This window comes from Pogona vitticeps, chromosome 1 (genome assembly GCF_051106095.1).
Source record: "Pogona vitticeps strain Pit_001003342236 chromosome 1, PviZW2.1, whole genome shotgun sequence".
NCBI classification, from domain to species: domain Eukaryota; kingdom Metazoa; phylum Chordata; class Lepidosauria; order Squamata; family Agamidae; genus Pogona; species Pogona vitticeps.
In genome coordinates, this window is record NC_135783.1 from 46,909,067 (window position 1) to 46,926,600 (window position 17,534).

At 42.3% G+C, this 17,534-nt stretch overlaps 1 protein-coding gene across 5 annotated transcripts in view; it reads right to left on the reverse strand.

Moving 5' to 3' along the window:
• Positions 1-8,275, reverse strand: part of LOC110074672 (uncharacterized) — a 39,756-nt gene extending 31,481 nt beyond the window's left edge. For 4 of the 5 annotated variants that reach the window (XR_013540413.1, XM_078383040.1, XM_078383039.1 and 1 more), the window contains exons 1-4: positions 6,170-8,275; positions 3,894-3,970; positions 3,534-3,718; positions 2,177-2,403 (exon numbers count right to left, since the gene is read on the reverse strand). Coding sequence is in view for 4 of the 5 variants with exons in the window: in XM_078383040.1 (XP_078239166.1) it covers positions 2,177-2,403; positions 3,534-3,718; positions 3,894-3,970; positions 6,170-6,215 (535 nt within the window). In the remaining variant the exon portion in view is untranslated. Of the gene's footprint in view, positions 1-2,176; positions 2,404-3,533; positions 3,722-3,893; positions 3,971-6,137 lie in introns of all 5 variants that reach the window. The other variant, XM_078383041.1, reaches the window with a different exon arrangement.
• Between the last annotated feature and the right edge of the window lie 9,259 nt (positions 8,276-17,534).

Here is a 17,534-nt window from a genome sequence, read left to right on the forward strand (position 1 = left end):
GCTGTGTTCTTCCCCATGCATCTTCTTTGTCACTTCAAGCAGTATCCTAACCCCTCCAAAAACAATAGACAAATCTAGGAGCTTTTAACCTGCTTCTAAACTCATGCTGTCATATCCTTTGTTCCTTAGTGAGCCCAGAATCAATTACAGATCAATAGAGCTGAAAACATGATAATATTCCAGAGATGTGATTTATTTGTTTGTTTGTTTGTTTGTTTACATTTATATCCTGTCCAATTAGTAGGCAAGCTACTACTCTGGGCGGCTAACAGAAGGACACAAAACCATAAAAAATAGCAACAACAGCAACAGCAATAATAATAGTAACAACAACAACAACAACAACACAAGAGTGAAAATTAATGGCACACTGACAGCAGAAGGGATACTTAAAATTGAGGCACTTTCTCTACATATGAAACCAGACTTCACAGGAATCCAGTGCTTGTGTCTTGCAGATCAACAAAGAAACACAGCAAACTAATCTGCATAATCCTGGAGGTAAGAGAAGCTCCCTATTTGCTGTTCAGAGCTTCACCCAAACTTCTCTCTCGCCAATTCTCTTCCAGTTGTGGGCTGTTTCTGGCCTGAATTTGCCATCATGTTTTAAAAACCCATCTGTCTACAAAGGTAACATTTGTTTTATTTGGTGTGATTTTCTGTCTTTGTACTTCTTCCCCAGCCCCTCAAATTTTATAAGAAGTGGGTAATTCATCAAAGAAAAGAAAAGAATGGTATGTTTTATTGTAAGCCGCCCTGAATAGACATTGTCTAGAAAGGCGGGATATAAATCAAATAGATAGATAGATAGATAGATAGATAGATAGATAGATAGATAGATAGATAGATAGATGATAGATGAAAGAAAGAAAGAAAGAAAGAAAGAAAGAAAGAAAGAATGAATGAATGAATGAATGAATGAATGTCCTGTCTCATTCTCTTACAATGCCTGTCACTAAATTTTGTTTAGTTCTGCTAATCTGTCACAAACAATGGGAAGAAACTGGAAAATTTCTTTATGAGCTTATTCACTTGCCAAAGCAAAGAAAGTTAGCAATTTATTTTGGGGCTCTGGCAGATGATGCCATCACTCTAGCTCTTAAAAAAAAAAGAAATAGAAAAGTCCTGGAGCTGCCACAAAACTCATCCACTACACAGAATTTGCTGAAAAAGAGGCATCTCTCCTTAAGCCTGTGCCTGGTGAAAGACAGAGGAATCAGAGAATTATTAACTATTTATTATTTCTGTCATTTGAAGGCCACTTTTTTTCTGTTCAAGTGACCCAAGGCAGCACACATGACAATGATCTTCAGGATAAATTGAACTGCTATATAGTTGTGTTTTTGTTTTTTTAAAAAAATGGAGGGGCACAGTTGGTAAAAAAGGGAAAACGGAGTGGCCTTTCCATTGACTAGAAAAGACACAGAGCGTATCCACACTGTGAAATTTGGTGTGATCCAACCAGTACTTAAAAGTTCCTTATCTTCAGTGCAATCTATTTTAACTCAAGCACCTATCTATGAAGGAAGAACAAAATGGTATTTTACATCTCAGTGTATCATCATTTGTATCATCCTTGCATGTGAGGACAAGGAATTGCAACCTTTTTTTCTCACCCATGACAATTGTGATGAATTTCCGGATGTTCTTAATAGAGTTCCCATTTTGGTGAGATTAATATTTTGTGCAAAATTGCCAGTTTTTGAATGAATAGCACAAATTCCCCAAAGCCAATATGATTTGTGCTTTAAGAATTTGAATCACTGGATAGGTTAGTTGTTTGTGTCTTTCTTATCAATCAGCTGGTTCTCCTGTACCTACTGCATGTTTTACTTCTCGTAGGGGACGGACAGTAGAGAATTTTTGCACAAATCACAGAGATACATAAGGCAAAAAGAACAAGAGCTTTTGTCTCAATCTCAGCTGGGAAAGAGGAATCTTAAGGGGATTTAAAATTCTACTTGGCAGTGTTTCTGAATATCAAGGCATTCTAAATCCATGAAAAGGAGGGATTTAGTGAACCTCCAGATGTTGTCAAAGTATAACTCCTGTCATCTCTTATCCTTGGCTATGATGGCTAGAGTTAATGAGAGCTGCAGTGAAGTTGATGTGGGAAGGGCAACACATTCTCCAACTCTCATGCAAGAGCAGCAGACAACATCTGTAAGAAACTCACCTAGGTAGGCTGGGGTACTCCGTGTTTGACTAGGAAATCTTAACAGCATGTGGCTTGGGATTCCAGTGGATTGTACCCATGTTGACGAATGGCTGGGGATGCTGGAAACAGCAGTGCTGTCAGACTGGCGACTGTAGCCACGGATTGCATAGCGGTTCACTGGATAGCTCTCATCCAGTGGACATATTAGCAACTTTGCCAATTTGTACTCCAAATAAAAGACAGTCCTATATAGAGACAGGTAGCAAGTGAGCTTTAAAAGGGCCATGGGCACTCTAGTCTTTGATTCCTCCTTAAAAGAGCGATGAACACCTCTTCTGTATGCTGTTTCTGCCCATTCTCCCTGCCCCCATCCTGAAATGAATACTGTTTAGTCACAAGACTTTGATGTGTTGTTTTTAAAGTACATATTTCCTTTCATTTTCCCAAGTTTTTCTTTTCCTTTCCCCACTTTCAATGGTGACATGTGAATGCCCCATTTCATATGAAGGGTATACAGTATAGGTCTATCACTCCACCCTTTTGAGTGCCATGGGCTCTTTGCTCTGCCCTTGGTGGTCTTGGAAATTCACACATACCCCAATCAAGTTTGTTTTTACAGATTTGTCTAAAGACATGCCTAATTCTGAATTATTAATTTCTTTACACATATCTGACTGCAGTGTTTTTTAAAAAAACTATTCTCATTGTGGTTACGTTTTTTCCTCTCAAGTCACTGCAAAATGGCTGTTCATGCTTTCCACTGAACAGTGATCCCTGCCTTTAAATGTTAGACGCCCAAAGGCTGGCCTTTGCTCCTGTTGAGTAAGAAAAGCACTAATACCTTCTTACTCTTTGGAAGAGTAAGAGTAGTAACTCCTTACTCTTTGGAAACTTGCATGTCTTGCAAAACAAACATAAGAATTACAGTATTTGGACTCTGAGCCCAAATGGTGTTGCTGAAACCAATAATGGGGCGCAGTGAAACTTTGGATGAAATTAAGGACTGCAGATAGTTCTACTGTTGTAGCTGCAAATGTGAGCAGCTGCTATATATTATTTTCTTGGAAGAGGCTGGTCTGAATAATGGGCTCTTACAGACTATGTGGCATTTAATGGCCATAACCATCGTAAGATTAGAAGAAGAAACTAAGTTAGAACTTCATCCACACAGCCCCCTTCCATGCAATGCCTCCATCAGATGTTAAAAAGTACGCTTTCAACAACAACCATCTCTTTGAGGCATATAAAATCCCACTCTCAGTGGCAGAAGACTAAGCCCAGAGAATATCTGCAAGCCAGCAACTCAGTGGGACAGCACATAACGTCAATCATGAAATAAGAAGGAAAGAGAATGAACAGAGGTCTGGGACGCCACCTTTGGAATGGGAGGAGACGTTCCTGTGCTAACCAGGCCAGGGCTCTTTCCCTTTCTGCATCAGTCACTCCATAGCAAGGAGAACTTGGCTCAACGTCCATCTGGTTGAGAGTCTCCGAAAAGAAGCCATCAAGCTCCTGCAGCCGTCCTGTCAGTCGGTCATAATGCAGTCGAAGCGGGAAAGCCTACTTGGAAGATTTTAAAAAAACTTCCCTTTAGGCAAGAAAGGACAGAGGGGTTTTTGTTTGTTTGTTTTCTTTTCTTTTTTTGTTTTTGTTTTTTTGGACCACAGCTCCCAGAACCCACCATAACCAGCAATTTCAAAAGGTCGAAATTGGCAAAGGTCGAAACTTTACTCACAGGCAGAGCTAGAAAAGCATTGAAAGATTCCAGAAAGAGATCATCATATGTCAGCAGCTCCTCTAGAAGCTCATGCCCTAAAACACAAATCAGAAACAAATTCAAGGCAATAATGTGGAAAGGCAGTTAGGAATCTTGGCAGAATTTTTTAAAGTATCCATTTAATGTTGATGTGTTTGAGCTTGTTTGCTTGCTTGTTGAGAAGCCACAGCTGTATTTGTGATGTCGTGGGTTGTGTAAATGCTGGACAGTGTTTATATACAGTACGGTATATCACAGAAGTGAGTACACCCCCTTACATTTCATAAATATTTTAGTATATCTTTTCATGTGACAACACTGAAGAAATGACACTTGGCTACAATGTAAAGCAGTGGGTATACAGCTTGTATAACAGTGTAAATGTGTTGTCCCCTCAAAATAACACAACACGCAGCCATTAATGTCTAAACCACTGGCAACAAAAGTGAGTACACCCCTAAGTGGCAACGACCAAACTGGGCACAAAGTATGTGGCCACCATTATTTTCCAGCACTGCCTTAACCCTCTTAGACAAAGAGTTCACCAGAGCTGCACAGGTTGCCACTGGAGTCCTCTTCCACTCCTCCATGACAACATCACAGAGCTGGTGGATGTCAGAGACCTTTCACACCTCCATCTTCTGTTTCAGGATGCCCCACAGATGCTCAATCGGGTTTAGGTCTAGAGATATGCTTGGCCAGTCCATCACCTTTACCCTCAGCTTCTTTAGCAAGGCAGTGGTCATTCTGAAGGTGTGTTTGGGGTTGTTATCATGGTGGAATACTGCCCTGTGGCCCAATCTCCGAAGGACCGTGCTCTGCTTCAGTATGTCACAGTACATACTGGAATTCATGGTTCCATCAATGAACTGTAGCTCCCCAGTGCTGGCAGCACTCATGCAGCCCCAGACCATGACTTTCCCACTGCCATGCTTGACTGTAGGCACGACACACTTGTCTTTGTACTCCTCACCTGGTTGCCACCACACACGCTTGACACTATCTGAACCAAATAAGTTTATCTTGGTCTCATCGGACCACAGGATGTGGTTCTGGAAATCCATGTCCTTAGTCTGGTTGTCTGCAGCAAACTGTATGTAGGCTTTCTTGTGCATCATCTTTAGAAGAGGTTTCCTTCTGAGATGACAGCCCTGGAGACCAATTTGGTCTTGAACAGGCAATGGATAAACCTTGTGGCACAGTAGTTGAACAGTAATACCTCATAACCTGAGGCTCAGATAGCTGACTGAAGGCTGAGTCAGCCTTCCATACTTCCAAGGCTGGTAAACTGAGTACCCAGCTGGCAGGGGTAGGGGATGTGTAGCCTGCATAATTAAATTGTAAACTACCCAGATAGTGCTTCTATGGGGAAGCATATAAACAGCACACTTTACTTTTTATACTTTTACTGGGAAACATTATTTTTAGGACTTGACTGTTGCTGTTTAAATTTGACCCCTTGGTATGTGCAGCCCCAGCAATGCTAAGAAATAAAAAGTATAGTAGTAAATATCAGTCCCACTCAGTTCCAAGGAATAGTGGTTGGTAGGCAACTGCCTCTCAGAACCTAAACATCCAGTCAGAACAGCAGAAGAGAAGGAACCAACATATAGCTTCCCAACATTCCCTAAATGAACAGGCATATTTTTATATTTCAGATGAATATATCCAGACCAATTATATACACACACATATACACAAACACACACACACATATATACATACACATATATACACATACACACACACATATATATACATATACAGTACATACATACATACATACATACATACATACATACATACATACATACATACATACATACATACATACATACATACATACAGTACGTTACTAATTACAGTTGTATGTCATTTTTAATCCAATATATCCAATGCAGCTCTCCTCCCCATTTTATCTTTGTAACAATCTTCTGAGGTAAGTCAGCCTAAGAGGAAGATGGGGTGGCCTGAAGTCACTGTGAGGATTTCCTGGCTTGAACCTAGGACTTGAACCTGAATTTCCAAACTCCTCAACCAGCAGCACACTAAACACTGCACTACATTGACTCTTAATCTGCTTTTTCATGAGCAACTTTGCTTTTCAGAAGAGAAATTGCACAGTGGGAAGATACGGAGGAAGGGAAATTGCTATTAGTATTCTGTGACTATAGCTCCATTCTCATTCTGCCCCTCATCATGAAGGAAATCTCAGAAGCTTACCATTATCTCTCTCCTCCAGTTATTATACCAACCTGTCCCAGGGGACTCAATCCTTGCTTCATCTTCTGGTATGTACATTTCAAGAGAGGTGGTGGTTTCCTTTCTTTCACACTCCCTGTCCTGCTCCCACTTGCTTACCCGCAACAGATACTCCGTTTACTAAGGAAATGTGTACAAAGTTGGTGGCAACTGTGTCACTGGGTGGAGCAAGGTAGGTTTCTCAGTCTTGCCAGGTATCTATTTGTCCCCAGCAGAGAAAGCTCGACAGGTGGCTTCTAGGTAAAGCACTGAGTACTCCTCAGCCAATTAGGATGAGATTTAGGCACTTCCTTCTAACAAACAGTACTTGGCAAGCTCAGAAGTTTCATTCTTACTGCACCTCCTGAACAGCAGAACAAATCATGGCATCTTGGATTTGCAGCCTTCTTTGCTCCAGTGTCAGCCAACCCTCCAAATAGTAATAAAAATGTTTGGCCATATCTACATAGAAAGGCTTTCATTTGGTGTGATTTTCATAGATGCTGTTTATAGTAACAATACAGTTGCAAACTGCTTGGCTTCTTCTTTCAAGGTCCCATGTTAGGAAAATGCTGATGCCCACACACACTGAGTTATTTAGAAGCATGGGCTTACCCTGAGGATACGTTGGAATGGTTTCCTTCCTGTCATTCCCTCAGGATTGCTTTCAGCATTTTTTGCCACGCCATAGGTGAGCTGCTACAAATAGCTTTTGGGTGGTTGTGTTCCACAAAGATAAAATAATGCTGAAAAGCTGTGTATCAATGATTTGATCCAAATACATGGAAAGACCTGTTGCCACCGATCACCAGAAAAACACTGAGCTGCTCTTAAAATTAACCATCTCCTGAAAACTATGTCACTGTACATTACCATAGGTTGCTATGAAATTCTTTCTCTATGCTGTTCTGATTCCCCATGTGAAAACTACTCCATAAATACAATCAAGTTTGTGCAAAGCATCATCTCCAGAAAGCAAACAAAACCTGTGTTCCATTTTAATGTACAGTCAATACTGAAACATACCAGTAGGTGACAGCCTTGAATTTTCCGTCTTGTCTTTGCTTTTACCTCAGATCACTGTACAGAGCAAGCAGTTCCCTCATTGACAAATTATTACTTTCATGAAATCACTGGTTTAGTCTGTAGACTTGGTAAAAACGATTTTCCAAATATTTTAATGAGCAATCATTGTTCTTGCATTGACTTAGAGGTTCTTATTCTAACAGTGTATTGTATCCCAGAATGTTAATAGTTCCACAGATGTTTTAAAACATTTATATCCTGTTTTTCAGCTCAACGCTGAGGTACCTGAAGTAGCTTATAGACAAAGTTTTAAAACAAAGTGATTAAAAGATTAACATACAAACAAGCACGAAGAAACAAAATCATGAATCATTTATACAAGTTCACGTTTGTAAGAACATCCAACCTGCAACAACTTCAGGTGCCAGCCAAACCATTACTCGGCATCCTTCAATCTCGAGGTACTATGGTAATGTGCTCTGAATGTGCGCTGTCTTGGAACAGTGTCTAGTGTAGCTGAGAAGGCCAATTCAAGAATGACAATCCTTTCCACACTGAAGACAAATACAATCTGTCCCCTGTCCAGCTCCCTGATTTTGCTGGTTTCAGGACTGCTTCTTTGCCTCGGCCTGCTGAACGAGTGTCTCCTCAAATTGGGAGAGGCCATGATGCACTGCCTGCCTCCAGGCTGAACGCTCGGATGTGAAGGTTTCCCATCTGTTGAGCTCCATTCCTAAGGCCTTCAGATTCTGCTTGCAAATATTCTTGTATCACAGCTGTGGTCTCCCTCTGAGGTGCTTTCCCTGCAATAATTCTCCAAACAGGAGATCTTTTGGAATCCAACTGTCAGTCGTTCTCACAACATGCCCATGCCAGTGTAGACATAGCTGTTTCAGTAATGTATACATGCTAAAAATTCCAGCTCATTCCAGGACTACTCTACTTGGAACTTTGTCCAGCCAAACCGTATGCCTCTTGAAATGTACATGATACCTCAGATTACAGAGTTTACAGGGCCTAAACGTACAACAGGAATATAAAGTATCAGCTGCAGCTCACAAATCTAGTTATGCTGCTAACAGCTGCTCCTCCAACACCACAATTCAAAAGCATCAATTCTTCGACGGTCAGCCTTCTTTATGGTCCAATTCTCACTTCCATACATCACTACTGGAAAAACCATAGCTTTGACTATGCGGACTTTTCTTGGCAAGGTGATGTCTCTGCTTTTTAAGATGCTGTCAAGGTTTGTCATCGCTTTCCTCCCAAGAAGCAGGTGTCTTTTAATTTCCTGACTGCTGTCACCATCTGTGGTGATCATGGAGCCCAAGAAAGTAAAATCATCACCCCACAACAGGGTGCAGGCTGGCTTTCTTGTGCTTTCCTGCTTCTACTTTGGCTTTGCAGTAAATACGAATATGTCCTCTGCAGACCTGCATTTTCTTCTTAGATTTTCTGGGTCTTCAGGCAGCATCCACCTGAGGCTTGCAGGGTGTCCTAAGGGGCACAGTGGCTTGGAAAAACCCACATGTCCATGGAAGTAACCTTAGGAGCACAAGCACCTTTTGGCTTTCACTGGTGCCTTTTGGCTTTTTGCCTTTGGGGAGCGACTGGGGACAGGGGGGCTGCTTTTCCTTGTCCTCCATCTTCTCAAAGACTCGCCGGTCTCTGCAAAGAGCTGCAGGCACACGCAGAAGTCCCCCAAAACAACTGCTGTGGTGTTCCAGCAACCTCTCTCCAGGGCCGTGGGGGCGACACGTCACTTCAGGGCCAATCCTGAGGCCGTGCTCTGGTCATGTGGGACCCTCCAGCTATCAACCCCTCCTATAGGCCCACGGTGGCCTCACCAACCCCCATGTCACCCCATGCCCCACTCACCCAGGAGGAGGGCCCTGAGTCGATTCTTGACCCTTTGTCTCACCTCTCAGGGGCGGCGCACCTGTCAAAATTGATTTTGATGAGTGCCAGGTATTCTTACTACTCTGGTGGAGCTGCTGTAATAGGGGAGTTATATGATCCCTGTGACCTGCTCCCGTTAACAATCTAGCTGCTACATTTTGGACCCGTTGAAGTTTCCTGACACTTTCCATTGGCAATCCCACACAGTGTGCATTACAGTAATCCAGCTGAGAAGTAACTAGGGTGTGTGTCATTCTATTCCTCTCTTCTGGTTCACTAGATACCTCTTAGAAACCATGGACCTCTTTTCCTTTAGGGACCCCTACTAGGAAGATTGCTTACCATATATATCAGCAGGTCAAGGAGGCCCTATCTGTTGAAATAAGAAGTGCATAGATTCATACTCATCTAGTGTTTTCTGATGACACACAATCTCTGGATTGACTGCATGGGGGACAGGGTGCAGAGAGAAGATGGGCATCCTGCTAATATAAGTACACAGATTTAGTCTTGTGTTCTTCCAGTTGTTTATTCTGAACAACTAGAACAACTTCCAATTGCTTATTTTGAACAACTCGTTCCCCTGGTTCTCAAACTTTCTAAACCACATTTTCTAAGAATTAATGACCAGCATCTTAAGATCTCACTGTTCAGGGGGATTCTGCCCCCTCCTTCAGCCTCCTTTGCTCAGCCAGCCAACCTCTAAACAGCTTGTCAGATATCCAGCCAGGACTTTGTGCTAGGAAGGTGAGTGAGAAAGAAGCCCATCTGTTTCACATGGCAGCATGACCAGCAGAGGCCCACGGGAATTCATGCACTGACAGAGACCTGCCTTCTGGGGGTAGGAAAGAACACAGATAGGCTCTCACAGATGCAGTAAGAAGAGAAGTGACAAAGCTCCAACCGCCATCAACATGATTCTCTCCTCAAAAGGATAGGAGGACCTAGCAGGTTAAAGCACTCTTAAGCTACCACTTAGAAGCAAGCAGGAACAGTGGAGATAGAGCAGAGATTCAAGCTGAAGGTAAAGCTTCCAGTGTAGAATAGCTAAATTGTACCATGACACCAGGCAAGAGCCAAATGAGGCTCTGGGGCCACATGTAGCCTGCGGCACTGTTTTTAGGTCCCCAGCTCTCTTTCTCTCTTCCTCCCTCCCCACTTTTCCTGGCAGAAAAGGTGGATGGTGCTCCTGCAAGTTTTCTGGAGTGGTGATTAACCCTCTAAAGAGACCAAAGCCCCCTCCATAGCCCTGTTAGTGTTAGTCTGTGAAAGCATATCCAGACAAAAATTAAAACAACCAAAATACCCCCAAAATATTGTAGCTTCTTAAAAACGGACTTGTCTGTTCTGATCTTTTGTGGATACATCCACTTCTTCAGACATATTCATATTCTTCAGACATATGTTTGAAGAAGTGAATATATCCTTGAAAGCTCACATTGAAATATAGTGGCTAGTCTTTAAGGTGCCACAACATTTTTGGGGTATTATTTTGGGGGGTGATATGTTTTGTGCAGAAAAGCTCACCCTCTTCAGTTCACCTCTGTCTTACAGTGGTTGGGAAGACAAGCCATGCTATAAAGTCCAATCCATATGGATGGAAGACTGGGAGACTTGAGACAGCAGGCTGCTGGGGAACCTTAAAGTGTCTCTGGGGCATCTGAGCATAAGATGGAACAACCTTACCTAATCTGACAAGAAGGAGACAGAAAATATCAAATGTAAAGATTTGTACTCATATTGGAAATCGTCATTTAGTCATTTAGTCGTTTCCGACTCTTTGTGACCCCATGGACCAGAGCACGCCAGGCCCTCCTATCTTCCACCGCCTCCCGGAGTTGTGTCAAATTCATGTTGGTAGCTTCGATGACACTGTCCAGCCATCTCATCCTCGGTCGTCCCCTTCTCCTCTTGCCCTCACACTTTCCTAACATCAGGGTCTTTTCCAAGGAGTCTTCTCTTCTCATGAGATGGCCAAAGTATTGGAGCTTCAACTTCAGGATGTGTCCTTCCAGTGACAGTATTGGAAATAGAGGACTATAACTGCCTTGCCCGTTAGGTCTGCTACATCTCACGATCAAAGCCACGTTTTCTAATTGAAAGCTGAGGGAAATATCTATTTTCTACTTCTTTTTGTTATTTAATGCTTTTACTTGTATGAGATTCTGTAACAAAGTAGGCTGCATGATAGAAACTTGAAATGTAAATATTTCATTGACATTAGAGATGCAAAAAAGAGAGGGGTTACAATGGAATAGAAATTATGCTATTGGTTTCTCCATTTGACTTGACTGGATTCAAGACAGGGGATGTTCAGGACAAGTTTTGTCTTTAATGTGGGTTGGCAGAAATGTCACTGATCAAATGCATCAGAGTTGTTTTTCAAAAAGAGGCAAAAACTGGGCTTTGCTCTTGCCTGGAACTGTTGATTTCTGCTTACCTACAGAAGTTAACTTGGTTTATTGTTTGAATAATATTAGGTTTATTTGACTGAATATTTAGCATCAGTGCTAATCATTGCATTTGAAGTCTTCAGTTGTGTATATCTAATTCCAATTTCAGTCTCCTTACATAAATATTCATACTTTGTTTCAAGTCCCCTCCCCCCCCATCAGTTGTTTTTTCCTGGAGTTGTAAATGTGCTTTGTGTCTCCTTCAAGCATTGAAGTCCAGCCAATTTTTATAAATTTCAGGGGTGCTGTGAAGAGAAGAACACACCAGAAAGATAAATCTTTGAGATTTTAGTAGTAATAAAATATCTTAAGGATAAGAAGTTATTGTTCACATTGAAAGTTTAATTATTCTGCATAATTTTCAGGGTAAGAGACCATAGCACACTTCAAATTACTACAGTTTTCATTGGGAACACAAGTTGCCTACCTTCTGCTATCATTAATACTGTTGTCTTCTCAACTTCTTTTTTGAAAAAAATATTTGGTAAGAGAATTAATATAAGAACTTGTGAAATGGCTGTGGCTTATGGCACAGTAGTTAAACTGCTGTACTGCAGCCAAAACTTTGCTCTTGAACTGGGTTCAATCTCAGGTATCTGGCTCAAGGTTCACTCAGCCTTCCATTCTTCTGAAGTTGGTAAATTGAGTACTGGGTTTGCTGGGACGACAATATGTATACTACATAATTACACTGTAAACTGCCCTGAGTGTGCTTTAAATGCTATAGGGTGGTACATAAGCAGCATATTTTGCTTTTGTTTTTTGTTTATTTGACATATCTCTACTGTATACTGGGAAAGCATAATCAGAATTGTTCAGAAGAGAAATAAAAGGTGCCTACTTTACAGATACTGTATGTAGTATTTCAGTATAGCATGAACATCTTGCTCAGGTTAGTTTCTCTTTTCTCTCTCCCAAACCATTTTTAAAATTATGCATTGTTGTGTAACTTCAGCCCTATGTTATTAGCCACATCTTTTAAAAAGACACACCACTGTGAATGTCACCCAAGGACAAGCACACCACTACTACTTTGGACTAACATAGGTGACCACACATGCCAGAAACTGAAAAAAAAGCAATACAAATGGAATCTGTACACAAAAACACTAGCCCCTAATAGAAGAACAAAAAGCGACAAATGCCTACGGGAAAAAGTCCGATCTTATTTGCAATTATCTGTATACTCTGGAACAAAAGCCAGGGAAACTGCAGTGTAGTTGCACTTTACGTCTAAGTGTGAATCACTACAAAATGGAATGTGTTGGGTTGGCATATGGATGGGCCACAGAATCCATTATTTTCTTTTTCCTATTTTTTCTTTTCTCTGCCCGCCCCAAATTATTTTTGGGTATATATAAACATTGGCCAACCCAGAAAACTGCAAAAGTTTCAGAAGGATAACTAGGGGAATACAATGTTTGAAAATCAGTTTAAGACCTCTGAAATAGTGAAATGTGCTACAATTTGGAGGAACCAACCCCAGTTCCTCCTCCAAAGCATAGCAATTAGTAAATATCTTGTAGAACATCCCCAAGGATCAGAAGGTAAGTCTGTGAATTACCTTTTCTATTCCTCTCACCTGTCCCCTGTTCTGGCTGTTTTCTTCGGGAAAGTTATTGTTTTGGTCCTCAGAATCTTTGAAACTAGAGCTTTTAGCTCTGACAGCTTTGGGAGGAAGGCTGCTTTGCCACAGGAAGGGCTTGAACTGTTTTTATAGGGTCTACTTCTGGTCAGAATTTGACTGAATCCTATGAATGATCCCTATTTTAAAGCCTAGAAAAGTAGAGAAAGTAGTTTTTCTTATGTGGTTGTTCTGAATCTTATAAGGAGTAGTGCCGAAGCTACACTGTGCTTATCCCAGTGAGAAACACGGGCTGATGCTATTTGGATTCTTCCCAGCCTGTGTGCCATTCAGCTGTGCCCATGACAGAAAGCTGGAGGGATGGGACAGATCCAAACCTAAATAAATCTTGTTTTCACATTTAGGGGAATTATTTCCACTTGGTTTGGAATTTGCTGCTCCACTAAATTTGTTGTTTCCTCAATTGCCCATTGTCCCACATTTCTCAAGGCATTCCCTCCCTCCCCCCCTCCCTCCCCCCCCAGCTGTCTTGTCCACTCCCTCCCTTGAGATCCTCCTGATAGGTAGACAAGGAAGCGAATCCATCAACTCAAATATCACTGAGTTTTGCAGAGACGAGGGAAGAAAAGATGCAGAACAGCCTGACCTTTCAGAAAAACCAAGTGGTCGGGTTCCTTTCCTTGGCTGAAAAATGCTCTCCCTCCCTCTGCTTTAATCTTCTCTCTTTTTCCCTGCATTTATTTATAAGCACTATCAATAATTGAGAAGCTGCCTGCATGTGCACCTCTTGCCTTGGTCCTTGACATTTCCTTGTTTTGAGCTGCCTGCTCTGGTTAGTTATGCTTTTAATTTTCTCCCTCTGCTTTGTTAGGAATGTCAGAATCACCAGCTTACAACAAACGAAAGAATCACTTTAAACTGTAGTGGAAACCAAGAGCAGCCGGTCTCCTTAGCTTAGTGAGCCACCTTTCTTTGAATTAGGAACAAATGGGTAAGATGTTCAGAATATTAGAGGGTCCCAACTGTCTGAGAATAGACATCTCCTTGTGTTTGTTCAGCAGTCCTGATCCCAGGAACGAGGTGTGTTCAAAACATATGCAGTAGACTTTGTGGGGTAATTTACAAAATTAACTGGCAGGGCTTTTTATAAAACACTAAGTGGAGTTAGTGCTATACAATGCAAATGTTTATTTTAAAAAAATAAACAAGCTGTATAGCTCAGTAGTTTAGGTATCTACAGAGCCAGAGGTTGGGAGTTTGATTGCTCACTGCATCTCTCTGACAGAATGATCTATAGGGTCCCTTCCTGTTCTACAATCCCCGCGACCCAGCCATTTCCCTACCGGAGCTGGTGGACTTTGTCTCCGTGGCACTGTTGGGATCCCCGAAGCTACTGGTTTTGGGGGATTTCAACGTGCATGCGGGGGCAGAGACCTCCGGGCCAGCTCTTGAGTTCTTGGAGACCATGGCCTTCTTGAACATGTCCCAGCATGCCAATGGCCCCACCCACATGGGTGGCCACACACTTGACCTGGTCTGTTCCACCAATGGGAGCGAGAGTGGTCCGATGGTGACTGACCTCGAGTTGGTACCCTTGTCATGGTCGGATCACCACCTAATAAAATGTGCCCTCAAAATGGCTCTCCCCCCTCGCAGGGAGCAGGGACCTATTGTCATGGTCCGCCCTCAAAGGCTACTGGATCCGGTTGAATTCCAGGATGCCATGAGAGATGTTACAGCTGACCTGGTTGGTGCTCCTGTCGAGGCTCTGGTTGACAGCTGGTTCGCCACCGCGGCTAGGGCTGTATATAAGATCGGACCTAAACGCTCTCTCCAGCACAGAGTCCGCCTGGCGCCCTGGTTTAACCAGGATCTCCGGGCGCTGAAGTGACTTAGGAGATGGCTAGAGTGTAAATGGAGAAAGGACCCGACGATTACAATTGGATAGCTGTCAAGGGCGCTACTAACCTTTACCTGGCTAAGGTAAAGGCTGTCAGTAGAGCATACTTTGCTAACCGGATAAGCGAAGCGAGCAACCAGCAGGCAGAATTATTCCATATAGTACGCGACCTTTCCAGAATTGGTCCGAGTGATGGGCCTCCCCCTAGTTTTTCACCGGACCAATTTGCAGCATCTTTTAAATCGAAAGTGGAGGCCATCCGCCGGGACCTCTTTCCTTCTTTGAATACAGTAAGTCGAGCAGAGATGTCCAGCGCTTCGTCTTGCCCAGTGATCTTTGGCTCCTTTCAGCCTGTCACGCCTGATTCTGTGGCCAGGGCGCTTGATTGCTGCCGTGCCACCTCCTCCTCCCTTGACCCTTGCCCGGCCTGGCTAATCAAAGCAGCCAGGCCTATAACAACGGAATGGGCCACTGTAATAATTAATGGGTCTTTCTTTGAGGGCAGATTTCCAAAATGCCCATTAAAAAGTTAAATAAAGCCATAAAATAACAACTGCTACAAGGGGTATAAGGTTATAATAAATGTATACTAAGTTACATAGGTAACTTTTCTTTGTATATCTCAGTCCAAACCCTGCCAAGAAGGCAGAAGAATGTGGGAAGTATACTGCTATATTGTTTAGGAAAAAGCTTCGTGCAGCCTAAGAAAAAGAGAAAAAACCAATGATTGGATGGTAATGGCATGTGGACAGCCTATAAAGTGAGTGGATGAATCAGGGCAATTCCATATACAATTAATGTACTCTACAGGTTGTACTGTTAATAGTGAGAATTAAACAGTTCAGCGTTGGTTTACAAACTATTCACTTTCACCCTTTTCCACTGGTTAAAGAAATGTATTCTGATCTATGGTGTAAAGATACATTGGCTCAAAACTGTTTCCTAGTGTTGCAAGTTGCACTAGAATAGAGTACTGCATTGAATTGATGGGTATTTGATGAGTCAACTCCTCCATAAGTTCCATTGATTTCAGTGGGCCTACTCTAATTGCAACCTACTACGCAAACTAAGTTTCAACTAGTGTGAACCTGTTTGAATCAGTGGAACAAATGACTTATCAAATCCCCACTGATTCAATGGACATAGTCCAGTGCCACTTACTATACCAAGCAACAGGATTTCAGTTATTAACTTCATTACACTCAGTGAACACCACAAATCATTCTCTGACGCAGTGAAATAGTACCTCTAGTTTTACTGAGGGCAGAAAAAGACAAGATGGCAGCTTTGAAATTGGAACGATAATAGAATTTTAACACTCCAATGGCTCCTTTTTAGAGTTGACATGCTTGCACAATCAACATGTAAATGAAGCTTACTGTTGTTTACCTCCGGATGACCAATCACCAAGCAAATGCCAGCTGGTTGGTAACTTACCAAACTGTGAAAACTCTTTGAGGATGCTCAAATGCCTTTAATTTTTAAGGGAGCCCTACTTAAAAATCCAAAGCTGTTGCCTTGTGTTTTTTTTCCCCTTGGAGACAGACAATGACCAGATGGGCTCTGATCTTCTGAGCATCCTGCATGCAAGCAGAAAGCAGGCAGAAAAGCCCTAGAGAGGCCAGAGCAAACAGCAGATCAGATGATGAAATCATCACAGGGCAATTCCCAGGGGACAGAGGAGCCAGCGCATTGAGTGTTACCATACAAGGTGGTAAACACAGCTTCGTAAAAACATTGAGAAAAATGTCAGTGGCAAGGAGAAGAAAGGAGATGGAAAAAAAATTCCCTTGTTTCTTGTTGAGTCTTGTGCTTGTACAATGGTATTAATATACAGGTGAGTAATACTACCCTAACCATCTCCCTTAGTGTCTGGATAGCTGGACCTTAGGGAATCAGTGGTGAATTGTCTTTCCCAAGTATTCCAAACTGTATGGCAAGGAACTAAGACTTTGGTATAAATGTCAGTCGCAGAATATCGATTTTGACTTCTTGAGTGCCTAGGACACCAAAATCAAGTTACACTTCTTATCTGTGAGTCATTATGTCCCCCTCCTGGAGTTAGGTGAGAAGTCTACCCCTTTTGTTCACAGGCTGGATTGTGGATCTTATATATTACAGCCACTGGAATGATTCCTTGCACCTTAGGAATGTCCCTAACTAGGCTTTACACTTAGATGCAATGGGTTTTTCCAGTTTCTACCCTTTTCATGTCAAGTATCAGACAGCTTGCTCCACTACTGTTTCTGGCTTTGGGCCTTTTCTTCCACACTGTTCATCTAGGCAAAGTAATATGGCTTTGCTTATTCTCTTACAATTGTGCTATGTACTGCCTCCCAGCTCCATGGGAAGCTAGGAAGAGCAGAAAGCTGGTTCGAGCAGCAGCAGGAGGTGGATCTGTCAGAGGGAGTCACTTAGTCAGGACACTGATGAGCTCCAGGGGCCTGTCATTGTTATCAGCTACCACTGGATGGGGATACTGGGGAAAGGGCACCGAAGGACAGTGGCAACTCAGC